This window comes from Tiliqua scincoides, chromosome 2 (assembly GCF_035046505.1).
Source record: "Tiliqua scincoides isolate rTilSci1 chromosome 2, rTilSci1.hap2, whole genome shotgun sequence".
NCBI lineage: Eukaryota > Metazoa > Chordata > Lepidosauria > Squamata > Scincidae > Tiliqua > Tiliqua scincoides.
Genome location: NC_089822.1, coordinates 67,511,437 through 67,531,258, shown reverse-complemented (window position 1 = coordinate 67,531,258; position 19,822 = coordinate 67,511,437). Strand labels below are relative to the sequence as shown.

The following is a 19,822-nucleotide window of genomic DNA, read 5'->3' as shown; positions in this document are numbered from 1 at the left end:
AAATACACTTCTGACCACTAACTTGCATTTTACTGAATGTCTCCTAGTTGTAGGTACTGGACTCTACCTTTTTCACTATTTTTATGAACATGGTTTAGGTATGAACATGGTTTGATTTTTTCTGTAAACTGCTTTGTGAAAAGCAGTATATAAATACTGTTAACAACAACAACAACAACAACACTGGACTCTTTAGATGCCTTAAAAGCACACATTCTCCTTTAGTTTCCAGGAGCTCTACTAGCTCAGCACTACATTAGTGAGCTAGTTGTCAACACTTGCAATGGATAATTGCACTATTTCAAGAATAAAAGGCATTTGCTATCTAACAGATCTATCATTGAGCATAAAACAAAAGAATAAATTAACCTACTGTTACTTTTGAAGTAAAGCTAGGCCCATTAAAACATTCTAATTCTAAAGTTTTAATTCTCCATAACAGCACATTAAGTATGTACTGATATCCCCTTGTTTTTTTTAAAGTGTAAACCAATCCATCTTTATTAATTGTGTAGATTTCCTCCAATGCAAAAAGAAAAAAAGATTAGAACCTTCGAACTGTTACAAATATATTCAGATAATGTTACTCTTTACAGATAAGCATATATCCAATTAGTCTAAAGCACTGAACTATAATCACTGGAATAAAAGTATTCCAATATTTCTCTTAGTTAAAAAAGCTTTTAAGAAGAACAGCTAGAAAAAGGTACTTAAAAACTATTCATATGTAGAGGAACAAAGATACTGGAGTACAAAAGTGTGGCCAAAAAAAGCTATAATTTTAACATAAAACTCATTTGGGGCAGAATGTATACAATATTAGTTCTTGTCAATAACTACTTTCAATCCCCAAACCACAGACAATACATACAGTTGAAGGACATTAAGAACAATTGCAAATTTATAACACACTGCTATGTTAAAAGTATGAGTCTCACTTGCTGAATACAGAGGTCCTATAAGGCCAACTTTCAAGGTGGTATTATAAATAAACCACATACAAATTGCATCATAGGGCCCAATTCTATCCAACTTTTCAGCATTGATACAGTCCCAAGGTGAGGGAACAAACATTCCTTTACCTTGAAGAGACCTCTGTGATTGCCCTGCCCTCCTGCAGGATGCAGCATATGCACTGCTGGCAAGGCTGCATCAATGCTGGAAAGTGGGATAGGATAGGGCCCATAGCTTTCTTCTGCTGGCTAACATTTTTAATCTTTTAGATTCTTGTGGAGAACAGGTGTGTCTGAACCATGAGTTTTGTCTAGGAATTTTCAACTATATTCAAAACTCTTTTAAAAAATACCGTTAAGAGTAATCATTTGCAGGAAAACAGGCACACTAAAATTAATGGAACTATTCTTGTGAATAGTTCTGAATCATCTATCTAGAACAACTGTTAGAGGAACGAATTCTGTAATAGGGTACAGAAGAAAAATTTGGGACAGACAATTCCTTTCAACATGGAAAAGCTTGTGTGTTCGTGAGTTCCCTTGCACAGACTGACTTCTTGATTACTTCAAGGGAGACAACAAGTCTGAAATCCTTTCCCATTCTGCTCCAGTGAAGTAATAGGAGGCCCACTCACTGAAAAGCTCCAGGAACGTATCAGTGGACTCATAAAGCTCTGGATCAGGATACAACTTGCTTTGGAAAAAACAATGTATGAAGTAATTTCTTCATAAGGCTATGTATGCATAGAGCAGAGGATATACTGTACATTTAATGCATTCCAAGCTGTAAAATGTATGTGTGTGTGTTGGAAGGATTATTTGCAAAAGCAGATACCTGAATGTCCAAAATACAGCCGTTAGCCATATGGTCATATAGTTCATAATCTGATAGAGACAATATAATGAGGTTCCAAAGACACAAACTGTCTATACATTTTAGTTATTGGCTAGAGGTAGGTCTTTGGTAGGCCATGTTAACACACCATGCACACACCATTAGTTAATGTGAAAGTTCTGTTGTAGTTGGTATGAAAAGATCATCTTTTGCAGAGATTCAAGAAGAGCAGCACATCATTATAATTTATTTGGGTACATTTTATTATTGTTTTCATGTGTGTTAACATTTTTGATTTTCTATCATTTCAGCCTTTTGTGAAATGCAAAACAAATGGGAATGGTCAATGGGAAAGTCATTTGCATCTTACAACCAAATACTGGGAAAGCCTAGCAATCTCTTAAAATGCAGCCCTTTTACCCCACCATGTACATTTTTTGCAAATCATGCAGTCAATTCTGACTGAAATCCAGCATAAAATGTCTATCCCACATTTAAAACTTGGGGATGGGAAACACACACACACAGGCACACACACTTATGCGGTGGTATGACGATCAAAATAGTTCTGAATAATAAAAAAAGAAAATGACCGTATATATGCATTTATCTTTCACATGTCAGGACAGCGCCAGTCATCTTGTGAAAATGGCAACAGACATCCCACGTACTAACAGTTTAATGCACTAGGGCACAATCCTAACAGGTTTTCCTGCACAAGCCCTATTGAGCTGCATGGATGCTACTCCTGCACACCTCCCACTAAGTTTAGAGAGGTGTGAGGAGAATGTCCCAGTGAATGGATTCATAATGAACAGAAAGGACACAAAATCCCAAGAAGCACTCTTTGGCCCTCCTTCTCCATTTATGACATTCAGTGAAATTACATTGTTTTTGCCAAAAATACAAGTATTTTTGTTTTCTTTTGCTCTCAGCTCAGTGTTAAGAGGCACAGAAGTCTGGGCTCAAAATCTGTAAGGCATAGCAGAAAGCAACCAGTTTATCAAAGAAAAATGCATGTGAGCAATAAATGCCACAAAAAAGAGGCTATGAACCAGCATATGGCAATGCTGTACTCATGATTCAAACGAAGTTTGCCTTGGCACATCAATGTCTCCCACTTTCAAATACAAACATATTTCAAGGATCTAAACTTTTGCCAAAGATGCAACTTGCCTACAATATGCTAGTGGTACAATCTAGAACAGTTATGTAAGAGAGAGAGGAGGCATAAAAAACCTTTAATTCCTTGATAAATGCATCATAACATCATACACCCTTTCAACCTCCCCTCAAAGACCTGTCATAAACAAAATATGCTGCCCCATCATGCTTAGACTCTAATTCCCTTTCTGTTATTTCATATAAAAAACAAAGAATCCACGTAAATTGGGGTGGTCAACTTATTCCCTGTTTAACAGAAGGGATACTATCATGCACCCCTGAGTTTACAGTGGGAAGAGAAATTTGTGACCAAGCACAAGCAACCAAGCATAACATATTTTCACCACCACTAGTGTGTAGGATGCCACATGAAGAGATGCGATCTGAGAGCCCCTGGCTTCAAATCCCACAACAACCACAGACATGCACTCAAAGTGGTTTCAGATGAGACCAACAAGCTCAGCTAGCCATACGTTCAGCTACTTGTTCATCTTGTGTAAACGAACTTGCTTAGGAAAGTTCCACAAACTGGCCTCTTTGTGCCATCCAATACCCCATATTTGGAGACTCAGTTCCCATAATAGCAACCTACCATACTGAATTTAAAGAATGTAGCAAGAACTGGAAATTAGAAGTTATATGAATGATTATTAGTACAGGGGCCATACTTAAGCTCAACTGAAATGAACAGCAATTTCATAAACAGTACCTGTTGTGATACAGCAAGAGCATAATGCTATTACGTTAAAAAAAAAAAAAGACTTTAGCATCACTTTCTTTCTACACTGCCCCCTATTTTAGTGTCCTTTTCACATTTTAGACTTACCAATTTCAACTTTGTTAGACCCGTATCAATTACAATTTTAAAAATATAACCTAGGTGCAACCTTTGAAATGCAACTCAGGGCCCAATCTTATGCAACTTTCCAGTACCGACGTAGTCGCAATGCAACAGTGAGGTAAGGAAACAAATGCTCTCTCACCTTGAGGAAGTATCAATTGGCATATCGCCATGCCACCTTGTTGGTATGGCTGCATCAGCACTGGAAAGTTGGACAGGATTAGGCCTTCAATTAGATCTGATCAACTAAATTTGGGGATATGATATATTTAAGGAAGTGGAAAAGTTCCTTATAGTGCATTTGTTTGAAAATGTTTGTAAGACTGCTGCTAAAACCGTCCTTTACAGGGCAATTCATATGAACACACAAAGATATAGGCAGCACAACTGCTCACCACACATGACAGTATATTACTGGTATACATGTCTTCACCTATACTGAGGCAAGTCAATGTAGGAAAATCAGCTTGTGTGTGGAGGCACAAGAATCGATCCAGAACAATCTTTCCAATGTGTGTGCGTGTGTTTTAAACTGTCACAATGTTTTGCTTGGAGATCTACATGGGCACTTCTTGTGAGTGAGTTTAACATATGTTAAAGTGTATCACCACCACATACAAAAGACGAGGCTAAAGAGATAGTAAGTTTGTCAGTCACAGTGTGTGTCAAATCCATTCACAAGCTTGGATACCACATAGATCTCGACTACAAGATGACTGTAGGGCATCACCTGGTGGTGAAAAAAAATTCATCCTTTGTGAAGTTGCAGAACTAGCCTCCTTTTCATTTGTCAAAAGCCAGCAGCATTCAGCATAAATGCTTCCAACAAAACTGTTCTAAATGGAAACTTGTACTGAACAGTCAGTGACTTTGCATGTGTATTGAAGTGGAGGGGGATTCAGTTCACCTCTGCTCTGGTTGTGCAAATGATTTTACACAGCATGATGCTAGTACCACTCCAGACTATATAATTCTTTTTGTAAATAAAAATAAAAAACCCTAGTCAGAAATAAACTGACAAAAAATTTACATTCTTCTCTCTTAAAAAAGTAAATAAAATAACATTATTTAAAATTTGAATTATCTATAAGACATACATCACAATTACATAGATACATATCAATACAGCACATTCAATCTGCCAAAAGATTAATGATTACAAAGCCAATATGGATGCTGCCATATATATATATTTTATATATATATATATATATATTTATATAGATGTATGTACAATGATTATAGCATTCATAATTGCACTATGCCTACAACCATTTTTAAATTACAAGATGTTTCATGATGAGGGATCAAAAAAAACCCAGCCTCTCATTAATTTTAATAGAAAGGGTTAAGGTGAACGACATCTCTTTAGTATTTATTGAGAACTATCCACCAAGCACTGCTGTACTATCACCAAGACTCATTTTAATATGAGTCCTAAGCCAGTGCCACTGAAACTAATGCTCAGTAGATTGCACTCACAGTTAAACTTTGGTACTTCAACTAATATGCCATTCTCACTGCCCCCCCATAAACGCTACTGTAGAGCAACAGTTTCTATTTAAGTGCTACAATGTGACAATTTAGAAAATTAATCCAATTTCACATCTGAACCCAATTTCACATTTAAGTTAAAAAAACCTTAAAAAGTATTTTTCCAACCCAAAATGCAAAATAGAGATACTCACATGGGCAATGGTTTTGTTTTTCTCAGTAAAAATGGGTACACTTAGCCTTTCAACATGGTTTATTTATATATAGAAAACCCCCAAAAGGCTCCCATTTAAAAATTCCCAAATCTATTCAATAAGCAACTAAACCAAGGACATTTTATATCCATTTTCATATTTTTCAATTAAAGGTGCTTAAGAAAGAACACTGTGCAAGGCTATGCCACACGCTTAGACATAAGAGTAAAACCGACTTTGAATTCATAGACAAGTGTATGTAGCACCAAATAACAGTTTCACTCACACATTGCTGTGGTTTTTTTTTTTCTTTTTTTTTTCCTTTTTTGGCATTGAGAATGGAATGCTTTGTAGTACAGAAAGGGAACAGAGAAACTGAAATCTAGCTGCTTAAACATTTGGCAGTTGTCTGAATCAGACAGATTCCCAATTGGTTAACTTGGCATTATTAATCCATATCTTACATTTCAAAGTTAGCACTTTTATTTTTAAAAGAAAGAGCAGCCGCCAAATTTGGCAACAAAAAACTTAGCAGGCAGTAAAAATAAGTTTGAAGCTGTGTGAGGAATCTAGATCTGATTTTTAAGAAAGAGCAAGAGAGAGTTTTACTGTAGTGTCCATGACATTTCTTTCTTTTTTTTTTTTTTGGCATCTGTGATTAGAAAAAAGTACAACACCCAAAAAAAACATAGTAATGGCACAAGGCAATTAAAAAAAAAAAGCAAGCTATTCTATTTCAGTAACCAATTTGTGTCTTACTCATTTCACTATTCTGTTCTGCAAAGTTTGCTGATTTTCCATGATTGATTTAATGGTAAAATCCATAACACTGCTACAATTAATGTTCACACTGAACAACACTCTGAACCTTCAGTGTAAAGATAGTACCAAGAAGCAGATATATTTGACATCTCTGCTAAGAATGAAAAAATGGAGTAAAGATTAGAGTATCAATACATTTGATCCTTCAAAGTTTTTACCCCCCTCCCGCCAAAAAAGACCAATTGATGGCTTAAATTCTAGTGTCAGCATTTTCCTAACCACATCACCATAGAGGAAACAATTTTACTATGGAATATATCTGTGTGTGGGGGAGGGGGGGTCACTGCACCTAAGAAATTAAAAGAAACGGAAAGAAAAAGAAACAAGGGGAGGAAAAGCAGACACAAATTTTATTTTGTGTCAGTAGCAAAATTTAAAAAAAATTAAATTAAAAAATTATTCCAAGCCCCTATCCTTCATGAGCCCACAGCTGAGAATTTTAACACATTGAGTCACACAAGGCTTTGACTAAAAAACCCGAGGAAATATGCTGCGATTGTAGTTCAGCATCTTTTGTTTTTCCTCTTTAAAGTTTAAATAAAATCATACTATTTACTATAAACTCTGTGAACATTCACGGAGTCCAGGCCAGCAATAAATTAGTATTATGCAAATTGTTTTCACAGATAATACAGTTCCTCTTGAATATCTTCAATTGCCTGAAGGGGGTGGGGGAAAGTAGACTTAAGAGGCACAGTTAGACCAAGTTGTACTCCTTCAGGTTTAACTGTAGGATCGTGTCCTTGACAGCAGCAAAGACAAAGCGGATATTCTCCGTGTCTGTGGCACAAGTGAAGTGGGAGTAGATAATTTTTTCACTTTCTGGATTCAGGTCAACAAACATCTTCAAAATGAATTCTCGTGCTGCCTGTGCGTCCCGTTGAGGTCCTGTTATACCAGAAAAAACAAGGTTCAGTTTTGCTAAAACTAAACATATATCTGCTCTCTTTAAAGGGAAATTATCCCTGCATGAGAAAGTCTTGAAACAGTCTTTAGATACAAAAGTAAATGTTTTACACATCTAGTGAAGCTATGATCCTGTACTTGTCAGACAGCCCAATCCTATGTAACTCCTCATGCAGCAATGCACTTATGCCAATAGGGCATATACCATATGCCACGGGAGGGTTTCGAGCCTTAAATGTTTCCTCCGGGTAAGGGAACATTTGTTCCCTTGTCCCAAGGTAAGCCCACGCCAGCCTGCTGGGTCTACTCAGACATGCACCAATGATTTAGCTGGTGCAAGTCTGTAGGGTCCTGAGTCAGGGGAACTGCGGCTAAGAAGGCGGATAGGATACCAGGGGCACTGCTGCCACTGATATTGCTGTCGTCCCCCTTCCTGGCCACTGTTTGCTCTTGTCCCATTCCCTATCCCCTCCTGGTTTCACCACTCACACCTCCCGCACTAACTTATCAGCTACAGCAGGTGTCCTCTGGGGTGCAGACCACACTGCTCATCGCTTGCAGCAATGGCCAGGCCATGCTGAATGGCTTGCTTGTCACATTTTGCATCAGCCATAAGGAGTCTTATCCTGCCAGAATGCTTGCTCCGGTGGCATAATGCCCTAAAAGGATTGGGTCAGTAGTATGCCAGGTCTTTTCAAAAATATTTTTTGAAATTTTCAGAAAGTATTCACACACAAGAATTTCTAGTTATTGGCTTTGGATGGAAAGACAAAAGCTAAATCTTCAGCTGCATTTTAAACAAGTAAAGGGAGCAAGTGGGGGGAACTAGAAGATGAATGATCAAGTGGCTTCACTTGCTTTTAAATGACATTCTGCCACTTTTACTCCAGTGAGACAGAGTAAATCTTCTGTCTACCCAAACTTCGTTCTACTAACCCTAGCGGAAGATGATGTGCAGCTCTGGAATAGAGGCTGGGAAGAGGTGATCCCTAGAGGTCAATGAAGGGAGCAGGTAAAGTTTGAAAGTAAAGCACTCCTGCCCCCTACAGAAGCAGCATGCAAATTGTATTAGTAGTTTTTACATTTTGAATTTGAAAGCCACTTCCAGTTGAAGAAAAGCAAGGTATATATATTTTAAAACAGTCAGTAATGAAAGATAGTGTTTCCAGTGAAGTGGGTGCAGAGCAAAGCCTGAGTGCGGATTGCCGAGAACCCTTTTAGCACGCTTTTGCTTTTGTAATAATTAGATTTGATACAGTCTATTCTTTTGAATCACATTAGATTGGGGCAATAGCAAAGAAGTTCAAAAGAATCAACTTCTTATACAATGGACTCTCATTATTCACGAGGGTTTCGTTCCTGGAACCCACGCAAATACTGAATTTCACGTGAAACAAAGTAAAGCAAAATTTGGGGTCCACCCAGCTCTGAACACGACCGGACCCTTCCTCATTGTGTCTGGAGCTGTTCTGAAGCCTATGGAGGCAATGTGCAGCCACCACAGGCCTCAGAATGCCCTCCGGAGGTCCTAGAAGGGCACTTTTGGTTTTTGGGTGAAAATTGGAAGTGCCCTTTGAGGACCTCTGGAGGGCTTTCAGAGACCCATGGAGGCTGTGTGCGGCCTCCATGGGCCTCAAAAAAGCCCCCCAAAAGCCTCAGAGGCCATTTCTCTGGAGGTGCCAGCCTGAAAACCCGAAGTGTCTTTATAGGACCTCCAGAGGCCTTTCTGAGGCTAATGGTTCTCCAGAGGGCTTAGGTGGGGCCACATCTGGCTGCGCAGGCAGGTCCTAGGAACCCACGTTGAGCCTGATTCATGGATAGAAATTCTGCAAATAAATAGGCTCCTCCTATACTCTCATTCCCTGTGTCTGTGAACACACATTCAGCACTTTCAAAATTGCTACATAGCTTCCTCTGTTCCTTTGAATGGTACTTAATCAGTCATCCTTATCTGAGGATGCACCCACGGATTTGACCCAACACGGGTGCCGACCCCCATCAGAAGGGCCTCAAGGACCTCCCAGGCGTGACCTTGATATCAGTTCTGCAGTGTTGCTGTTATAAGATCTTCAATATAAGGTCTTACCATCATACTCTGGGAAATAGTCAACTAGATGGGAGTACATTATTTTCTCCTCTAGAAGATCTTTTTTATTTAAGAACAGAATGACCGAAGAGTTCTGGAACCAGGGATATGTGATAATTGTCCTAAATAGTGCTTTGCTTTCCTCCATTCGATTCTGGGGAGAAGAAAAATCAACAAAATGAGAGAACATAAAACACATATGCAAGCTACAGAAGTATAAGTGTTCCATGGTAGTGTATTAAATTATTTGTCTTGGGTCACCTTCATATAAACATTTAAACACTCTTAGGGTCAATTAAGATGATCTTCTAAAACATAGTTCAAGGACAAGAAACAGGCCAGAGGCTCACACACTCTTTCTTGCTCCCTCTTGTGCTACAATTCCCTTTCAGTTTTCTGTTAGGGCTAACCATGATTTACAGCAGGGGTGCTCACACGTTTTTGGCTTGAGAGCTACTTTGAAACCCAGCAAGGCCCGGAGATCTACCAGGGGGGAAGGAAGCGTCTGACAGACACCCCCTTTAATGTATGGAGCCCCTGCTGGAGTCTAGTCAGTTTTGTCAGTTTTGTTGCTGCATGCCTGAAGAGCAGCTAAAGTGTCAGTTTCAGTGTCAGTTTAGTGTCAGCTAAATATGTCAGTTTCGTCTAGTCACTAGACGAAACTGACATATTAACAGTTTGTAGAGACAGGGCTCCATGATCTACTCATTTTGCCTCATGATCTACTAGTAGATCACGATCCACCTATTGAGCACCCCTGATTTACAGCAATGTCTGCATCTACAAACTAGGCTTTAGCACCTACCCTTCAAAATCAAAGTTAGATATCCAATGAAAACCATTGTTTACCATTCTGGTTTGCAGGGCAAGCACTAAGCATAGCTCTTCCAGTTAAGGTGTCACAGCAAACTATGGGTAGTGCTAAACTCGAAACTGCAAGAGAGGTAGATTGGGAGTAAGGGAAAAACATGCCTTGGTTCTTTCCTTCTTATAGAGGCCAGAAATGAACAACATGTATAACAGAAACTATATACATTTCACTTACAAATTTCTACTGGTTAAATGCAACAAGTGAAACAAAGACTCAGGGCCCAATCCAATGGGTCTTCTGTGCTGTCAGAATTCACATTCTGGCAGCCCAGCATGTTTTATAGAGGTCTCAAAAGGTGGCCTGCTGTTCCGCACAGCTGCATCACCGCATGCACAGCCATAGCCATGTGCAAGTAACCTGCAAAGAAGCCCCAGCACCGGTAAATTGGTGCAAGGGGTGGGAGAAGGAAGAACAGCGTGGAGAGGGGGAGACCAGGATTGGGGGTGGGCAGTATAGGTGGCGGCGGCAGCATCACAAATATCCTAATCCCCTTCCTGGTCTTGACCTGCTTTCCCAGAATCACTTGGACGTGCACCAGCAAAATCTTTGGTGCAGGTATGAACAGAGCATCAGAGGCTTTACCCCTGGACAAGGGAACAAATGTTCAGTTACCTGGAAAAAACCTTCAGGACCTCCTCCCTTCACCGCAGGATGCAGTGCATGCTGTGGTGGTGCAGCTGCATCAGTGGGGGAGGGGTAGATAGGATTGGGCCATTTACTTATTTTCACTAACGTTTTCCATGCAGATCTAGCACTTTAGCTGTAAACGTCCATAACTATTCCTTCAGCCTCCAAGCACATGTGTTTGGTTAATCGGCTCATCCAACTAATTTTTCTTTCTAGAACAAACTTGAGGAGCCATGCAATTTAACATGAACAACAACAACTTGAATTTAGATCACAGCCACACAGCAGCAAGTGCTGCGGACAAACTGTCTGCTTTCAGAGTTTTTTACAAAAGGTTCAGAATGATTTTGCCAAGCCTCCCCGAATGCTGCAGCCTTCCTCATATCTCAAAGCCTGTCACAGAAACAAGATATGTCAATTTCCATAATCTTGTGATCCTTTTTCCAAAGAAAATGTCAGCATATTACTCTCTGAAAGTATGATTGTTGGACATTGGATATGCTTTCTTTTTGTGAATGATGTCAAGCAAAGAGTTGCAAAAATAACTTAAGAGTCAACATTCCTGACTAAAGTAGGTCTTCTATTAACCCAAGCAATCAACCACACATTACCATAAAAAGGTAAAATAAAATCCCTAGACGAGTACAATACTGTAAGTTGTGTGTAGTCTCAAATGAGGTAATATTACCAGGGCCCTGAATCATTAAAATTGGTTTCCATTTTGTTGGTATTTTTTCAACTTTGGTGCTCTAATTTTGGTCATCCTTTAGCTTTAAAAAGTGGATCAGGAACCTATTCAGATACTTTGGCCCAGTTTTTAGTTGTTATTTTTATTGTTGTGGTTGCTGTTAATTATTATTAAGGTCATACACTCTTGCAATGCAATTCTATACAGTAAATACGATTATTTAAGTTGAGAAAAAAATTAACTGTTATTTTTGCGTTTAAAACATTTTCACAAAATGAAATGCATAAAACAGAATAAAAATGAAAAGCATAAAACAGAATAAAAACTAGGAAAATTTATCACCATTGGGGACAGTGAAATTGAATCTAGGATTTCATGGATAAAGTATATGTCTTCTGAGCTATAGGCATTCCTCAGCACATACTTATGAGGAACTGGCTCTATTTTATAGCTACACTCAGATATACAGAGATTCTAAAATTCTCAACTCTGCTTTGTACTGGTACAGGGTTGGCAGCCTTAAATAATACAAACCAACTATGTTGTGGATTTGCACCCATCCTTTACCTGAGGGAAATGCAACTAGTAAAAACACCTATCTTTTCCATCATGGGCAAAAACATGAACCAGACACAAACAGAACAAAATAGCAACATCCAACAGCAGAAGCCAAAAGGGCAACCAGTCCCCAAAAGCCCACAAAAGGAGAACCCTACAAGCTTGTTTGAGCCAGCCAGCTTTTTCAGCAGCAATGCCACCACGGAAAAGATTCTTCTCAAACAACAGTGCAGCCTTAAACATCATGGGGAAATCTCACTCAGGACATGACAGCAAACATTTTCTTAAATTACTTCAAGTACATTTCTTATTATTTCTTACCTCATTATCTGACTCCACAAGTACTTGATCATATTCACTAAGGGCTACTAGAAACATTATAGAAGTGACATTTTCAAAGCAGTGTATCCATTTTCTTCGCTCTGATCGCTGACCACCCACATCCACCATTCTGCAATATTAGCAAAATCCATAGAGATCAAACTAAGTATGATAACATACAAACTTACGTATTTTATATTTATATAAATTCTTGCTATAGAAATCACTTAAATTGTTGCCTGAATAGCAAGGAGTAAAAGCAACTACAGGTTGAAACTAATTATTCGCCTGGGTTCCATTCCAAGCACTCATGTGGATAAAAAAAAGTACTATAGCAAATCAATTTAAAAAACAAAGTTTCTTTGTTCCAGTGATTGAAAAAGAGCCTTGCTGACCTTTTGACTCTAAGATAAGAGTTATTAAGAAGACAATCCATCAGCACTCAGCCCCTCCCTTCACCAATGCAAAATGATCACCTTTCTTTCTTGTGCTGGGGGAAGGGAGGGGTCCGAAGGAGAGAGAAGGATTGATGGATTGTTAGCCTGCTGCCCCCCCCTCTCTCGTTAAGGAGGCTGTTGTTAAAGGACTGTTCAGTTTTTAAAACTGATTTTAAAGGGATGCATTTTTCCCCTTCTCCAGAGATCAGCACATTATTTGCAGGGGCCATTCGTGTTGAGTCAAATCCGTGTTTAAAAAATCCATGTATAAATAGGCTAGACCTGTATACACGCCATTCATGTGTACACCAGGGAGGTGTGAGGGGTGGCAGGTGAGGCAGAACTGCCCCATCTTAATCCATGGAAAAACACTGCAGCCACCCCACCCACTTCCCCACCCCTCCCCACCTGAGGAGGCTCACCCTACACCCAAGAAAGCAGGAGTAAGGAGAGCTTCTTTGGGAATAAGGAGAGCCTCCTTGGGAGTAAGGAGGCAGGGCAACTGTGGTGTCTTTCCATGGACAGCAACGGATCACTTCTGCATCACCTGCTGCCCTCGCATTGCATATCCCCGTGTACACTAAGCTCCCTACATACCTATTGGTTCAGTTCAGGAGGTCTGTATGGAAGCTAAAATGTACATAGCTCAAGACAGTCAGCTCTTTACTCAGTCAGCTTCTTTACTCAGCGCGTGGTCGGTCTGTGGAATTCCTTGCCACAGGATGTGGTGCTGGCGTCTAGCCTAGACGCCTTTAAAAGGGGATTGGATGAGTTTCTGGAGGAAAAATCCATTATGGGGTACAAGCCATGATGTGTATGCGCAACCTCCTGATTTTAGGAATGGGTTAAGTCAGAATGCCAGATGTAGGGGAGAGCACCAGGATGAGGTCTCTTGTTATCTGGTGTGCTCCCTGGGGCATTTGGTGGGCCGCTGTGAGATACAGGAAGCTGGACTAGATGGGCCTATGGCCTGATCCAGTGGGGCTGTTCTTATGTTCTTATGTTCTTGTCAGCCCAACACTACCATGTCTGTGCTAATGCACCACTAAAGGACATACTGTGCCTGCAAAAAAGCACTAATGCAGCAATCTGCAACTTGGACATTAACAACTGGGGAAACCAGTGTAAATGGCAGGCAGTTCAGCTGTTCTGCTTTACAATTGTACTAGGAAGGTTAGGGTCAGATTAATGAGGCAGACTTTCTATAGTAATCAAATAACTACCTCATATTGTTCAAAAGAACTTCAATGAAATTGCTCCAAAGTAATTCGGGAGCAGCAACTTTACGAATTTTAAGGATCCTGAACATTAATTTTCAAAATGTCCTCAGTGCAAAATGCCTACATTACTGTCAACCTATCTGGTATATCTTCAAACACTGAGATACACTTTAAAATAAATGAAAAGCAGTGACAAGGGCAGGGACCTCCTCCATTAATGTGGAAGAGGTACTTCTAGAAGCACTAGTTGGGATGTTATCTGCTATGTGCGACTACGAAGTTATATTTTTATAACATACATGCACAAATAAAAGCACTCCCTAAAGTTCATATTTAGGTTTAAGGCAACCTCAAAGCATTCTCTGACCTCCATTATTCAATTATATTAACAATGGGTCAGTTAATACTGTTCCAAGATAAGGATCAAAGGAGGCAAGAACAGTTTGCTTGAATTTGCTCCCACTTGTAATACCATGTGGTGGTGTTTTTTAAGCCCTTTGAAATGAGTTTTTTCTCTTATTAACACCTGGTCAGCAATGTATTTTACAGTGCTGATAAAAGAATCTAGAAGTAACACATTAAGGAAATGAAAAATAAAAACATTTTCTCTACCTGAAAATGACGCTTTGTAAGTCAAATGGATATTCAATTATTCCTGTTGTTGGAACTCGAACTCTAAGCACATCTTGTTGGGTGGGGAGGTAGCCAGAGCATGCTATACGGTCCAAGTCATTAAGATAACTATATGGAGGAAAGAAACAACAGGAATAGATAGTGATACTATAGTCCCACTGAAGGAAGGAGCAACGTTAAGTTAGCAGTGATTTTCAACTGTTTTCGTCTCACGGCACACTGACAAGGTACTCAAATTGTCAATGCACACCATCAGTTGTATGACAATTGACAAGGCACACCATGCTGTTGGTGGGAGGCTCACATCCCCCAATGGCTCACATCCCCCAATGGTCATTATAATAAATGACCCTACCCCAAACTCCCGCAGCACACCTGCAGACCATTCGCAGCACGCCAGTGTGCTATGGCACAGTGGTTGAAAATGGCTGAGTTAAAGAATGAAGTAGATATGGAAAAAATAACAAACTATAAAGAGATTAGATTACAATATTTCTTACAAACAGCTGAAGAGTCTGGAATTTTGACACAGAATCTGTGTAACTTGACTTTCTCATTTTTTTAACCAGTCATGCCTGTCTGAATGTTCAAATTCTGAGAGAAGATAATTGAAAACTGGAAGTTAACATGTCATGGTAAATACCAACTCTCACCATGTGAGGGTGCATTTTAACAAAATATCTTCCATATGAAACAGGCATGTCATACAACAATGAGAATTAGGCCTGAGGCCTGACTGCATTTTATTTGTAACAAGACTATCTGCCAAGTGATATCCAAGGACTAATTTCCTCTTTTACCCAGAGGCCTAATCTGCTATGTTTTAATAGGTGTGCGAGTCGCATTGGGAAATAATACCCATTTAAAATCTGGGGATATTTAGCACAAAGAGTTGCTCAAAAAATGCAGGACTGAATGTTGGCAACACTATAATCAGTTTTGTTTAAAATAAAATGCAGACAAATCACAGTTTACAAGTAGAAAGAGATTAAAAGAAAGTCTCGTTCAGGTATCACAGCAATGTTTGACAGTTGAATTAGAGCACAATCCTAACCAACATGCCCCTTGCGCCAGCCTGAGACTGTTGCAAACGTGCCACAAAGTGCGTTTGCAACTACTCTGGAGTCAGGAAGGCCATAGCAAGGACACATGCTGGCCTCTCCGCAACTGATCCAGGCCCTGGGCCAATAAGTTTGTGCTGGCTAAGGGCAAACAGCTTGGGGGGGGGGGTTTGAGAGGGTGGTAACAGGGCAGGACGTTTTGGGGCATGGGAAGGGCAGGCCTGACCCAGCAGGGGGGTGGGACTGGCCTGGGTGACTTAGGTCGTATCCTTCCCCCCCCCCCCCAGCCAGATCAGCAATATACCAGGCTGCCTGGATCCACATCACTAATTTAGCTCCAAGTAGCCCCATGGGGTGGCTTCCACACAACATGGGATAATGGGAAATATATCCCCTTACCTGTCTGGGGGTTGGAACCAGCAGTCATGGGCCAGCAGGGACTGCAACAGTCTCCAACAGGCCAGAGGCTCACTGGAGACTGGGGGTTCCCAGCGAGCCAGATTGGGAGACCTCAAGGGCCACAAAGGACCCCTGGGCTGAAGTTTGCCCACTCTGGTCTATGATGATACCTACACTCAGAGTACTAAAACCCAGACACAGTAGACTCCAGCCAGGAGCCTTTATCACAACGAACGATCCTAGGAAGCCCAAAAAGCTTGCCCCCTTTCACAGGTGACTGAGGTTTTAGACAGAACTTTGACCGGCCTAAGCATCTTTTGAAACTATCACCATGTCATACTATCTTCCAAGTTACCCTGTAAATCTAAGCTACGCTAGAATTCTGTAGCTGCGTCAGAAAGCAGTAAGCACACTAAGGCCAACAGCTTGTTTCACACATATTACCTTGGTAATGCACCTCAGGCCTATCACTATGGCAACTCCATAGAATTGCCTCAGCAGCCACTCCAAATCATTTTTACAGAACAAAATGCAGCTATAATGAACTTTTTAAAAAATGTGGCTTGCACTAAAAATACAGGAAGTGCAATTCAAAACTACAAATAATTGCTTCATTAAATGTTTCATTGAACATACATAATATGAGACAGATTAGATCTATAAAATATTATATAATGAACAAATGACTGAAATAGTGCTGCAATTCTAAAATCTATTGGAGGGAGGGTTGCCTGAGTAATCACACATATTGCATGTCTTTCAAAAGTACCTGAAATCTTTGAGCTTAGTATGAAACCTAATGCAAATTTCCAGGAAAAAACATTAGAGAGCATTACTGCTGTTATAAATTGCACAAAAACAAAGAGTGCTCTGAACCACACTGGTCAACACACATTTCATGTCTGGAATTTAAAGGTTCAAACCCTGAGTGAAGTTTCCTTTAAAGTCAAATATTATTTACTATTATTATTATCAGTATTGATATACCGCTTTTCAACAAAAAGTTCACAAAGCAGTTTACAGAGAAAATCAAATAACTAATGGCTCCCTGTGCCAAAAGGGCTCACAATATAAAAAGATGCAAAAGAACAGCAGCAGACAGCCACTAGAAAAGACACTGCTGGGGTGAGGAGGGCAAGTTATTCTCCCCCTGATTAATAAAGGAGGAGCACCCACTTGAAAAAGTGCCTTTTACCCAGTTAGCAGAGGTTTTTGGCACTCACAAAATAGTTAATTGTGAGTTATTGTTAATTGTTAAAATCATATTACAATTTTTATAGAGTGTATGGTATCTATGCTGCACATGACTGATCTTGTCTGATCTTGGAAGCTAAGCAGGGTCAGGCCTGGTTAGTACTTGGATGGGAGACCGCCTGGGAATACCGGGTGCTGTAGGCCTATACCATAGTCTTTCGAGACTGAAGGTTGCCAACCATGGTATCTGATTTAAACAATACAGGGCTGTGAATTTGAGGGTCAGAAAACTTTTTCAAAATTTATGTTGGTTTTATATGAATTTGGGGCACCGATTCAAAAAAAAGGCACCATTTTTGCCCTATCGTGTCTAGTTTCAGAGATACGGTATAACTTCACTAGTGAATGGTTTAAGCAGCTTCCTTATGAAAAAGCCACAGCATAGGCTTCCTCATGATGAAGTTGCTTAAATCATTCACGAATGAGGCAGTGCTTGATCTCAGAAACTAGTCATGATAGGGCAAAAGTGGTGCCTTTTTTGGAATCAGTGCCCCAGATATACAAAAAAATGGCCAAGACATTACCTAGCCTAGTAGTTTTCAAATTGTGTTCCAAAGAAACCTAGGGTTCTTTTAGAACATTATTTAAAAAAAAAAATGTTCTGCTCTTTGTACAAGATTCAGGACAGTTTACAACAAAAGTTAAAAACTTATAAGTAGTAAGAAAAATAATGTAAAAAACACCAATGAATTAGTAAGTGAATGGACAGTGTTCATGCAACATAGAGTCTGTGACAACATATCGGTTGACCTTATCTCCCCAGGTCAGGTCAGTCCCAACATGCAGAAGCATTTGCCTGTATTGATAAATGCTGCTTGTAGTAGCTCTTACCTGCTCCAGTGCACATTCCTTTCTATACTGGCACTGGCAGAACAGCACATGCCTTCCCACTGCCACCCCCTATCTTCTGCACTGTCGCAATGTGCTTTACAGAATGTTTGCGACAGCACGCATCGGTTGCTGCACCAGTGCAAAGTATAAGATTCTGCTAACAATGCCAGAAGTTCTTTAAACACATGTGTGTGCGCACACACTATGCAGTGTCTTCATCTCTTGTTGAAAGAAGATAATAGTAGACTTTATGTGAGGGATAAAGGGTTTGGCCAGGCATTATTATTATTATTATTATTATTATTATTATTATTATTATTAACAACAACAACAACAACAACAACAGGTATTTATATACCGCCTTTCTTGGTCTTTATTCAAGACTTTATTCAAGGCGGTTTACATAGGCAGGCTTCTTTAAATCCCTTATTAAATAGGGATTTTTACAATTGAAAGAAGGTTCTTTCTTTCAAGAACCACTACATTCAGGTGTTTCATTCCGATCTGGCTTCACATTCTGGCCTCCATCCTCCCACGCTCAGAGCAGATGGAATAGCTCTGCTTCAGCTTGTCAGCTGCTTCAAGGTCGAACGGTGCCGGTGGCCTCGAACTGGCGACCTTGTGGATGTTATCTTCAGGCAGACGGAGGCTCTACCCTCTAGACCAGACCTCCTGCCATTACTTTTACTGAATGTTGTTAACAGTCCAAATGATTATGAATCTCATGCATGGCCTCCCAGCTCCCTTACTGTGCCTTTAATGTAACAAAATATTTGAACAAGACCATGATATGTTAATTCGTTTGTGGTATTCCCCAAACCCAAGACCCATTCTTTGAGTCTTCATTCAAATGATACAACTGTAGTGACAAGGAGACTCCATATAACAGATGAAGGCATTATGTAGTTTCGCTCAAACATCATATTTTACACATGGTAAGGGGAATGACATGCACAAGCAAGACTTGCTCATACAGTTACCATGTTGACATTCTCTTAGTAAAAGTAACACCTAATGTACTGTAAACTCACAACACATGCTAAGGATGCATCCACTGGTACTCTTTCATATCGGAAAAGACAGCAAATCTAATTGGATCCAACTTTAAAACAGGAAAAGTCACTAACATTTGTAGCTTACCAAGATAGTCTTGATAATCAATAATCAGTAGTTCAGATGTCTTCATAAAATTATACAGCTTTGACCACATTTGTCACAACAGTGATGCAAGCTGAAGTTATATAATTGTAGACTAAAATAGGCACGCAGTTTGACTACAACACACTGCCTAGAAAATCTAATTAGAATGTGGGTGGACATTCTTCAGTTCATCATTTCTTCTCATTTGCTACACTGAAGGTTCTATGTTTGCAGTTTCTTTCACATCAAAGATGAAATCATTTTGATACATAGCTTTTGCACTGCAGTCTTATAATTCTAAGCAAAGACTGAGAAAAATAATGGATATGTATATTTAGCAAATCTTGCTGAGACAACACTGCCTTGAGCTTTTAAAGGTAAGGCCAAGAAATTGCATAAATTAGAATTTCGAGTAGCTTCCACAATTTCCTAGTTCAGACAGAGAAGTGCTTGCTGGAAGTGAAACAGATGCTACCCTATCAAATTT

At 39.7% G+C, this 19,822-nt stretch overlaps 1 protein-coding gene across 1 annotated transcript in view; it reads right to left on the bottom strand.

Moving 5' to 3' along the window:
* Positions 1 to 736: 736 nt before the first annotated feature.
* Positions 737 to 19,822, bottom strand: part of LOC136642158 (guanine nucleotide-binding protein G(q) subunit alpha) — a 100,842-nt gene continuing 81,756 nt past the window's right edge. The window contains exons 4-7 of the mRNA XM_066618428.1: positions 14,630 to 14,758; positions 12,361 to 12,490; positions 9,296 to 9,449; positions 737 to 7,191 (exon numbers count right to left, since the gene is read on the bottom strand). Of these exons, the coding sequence (XP_066474525.1) occupies positions 7,001 to 7,191; positions 9,296 to 9,449; positions 12,361 to 12,490; positions 14,630 to 14,758 (604 nt within the window). The 3' untranslated portion in view covers positions 737 to 7,000. The remainder of the gene's footprint in view (positions 7,192 to 9,295; positions 9,450 to 12,360; positions 12,491 to 14,629; positions 14,759 to 19,822) is intronic.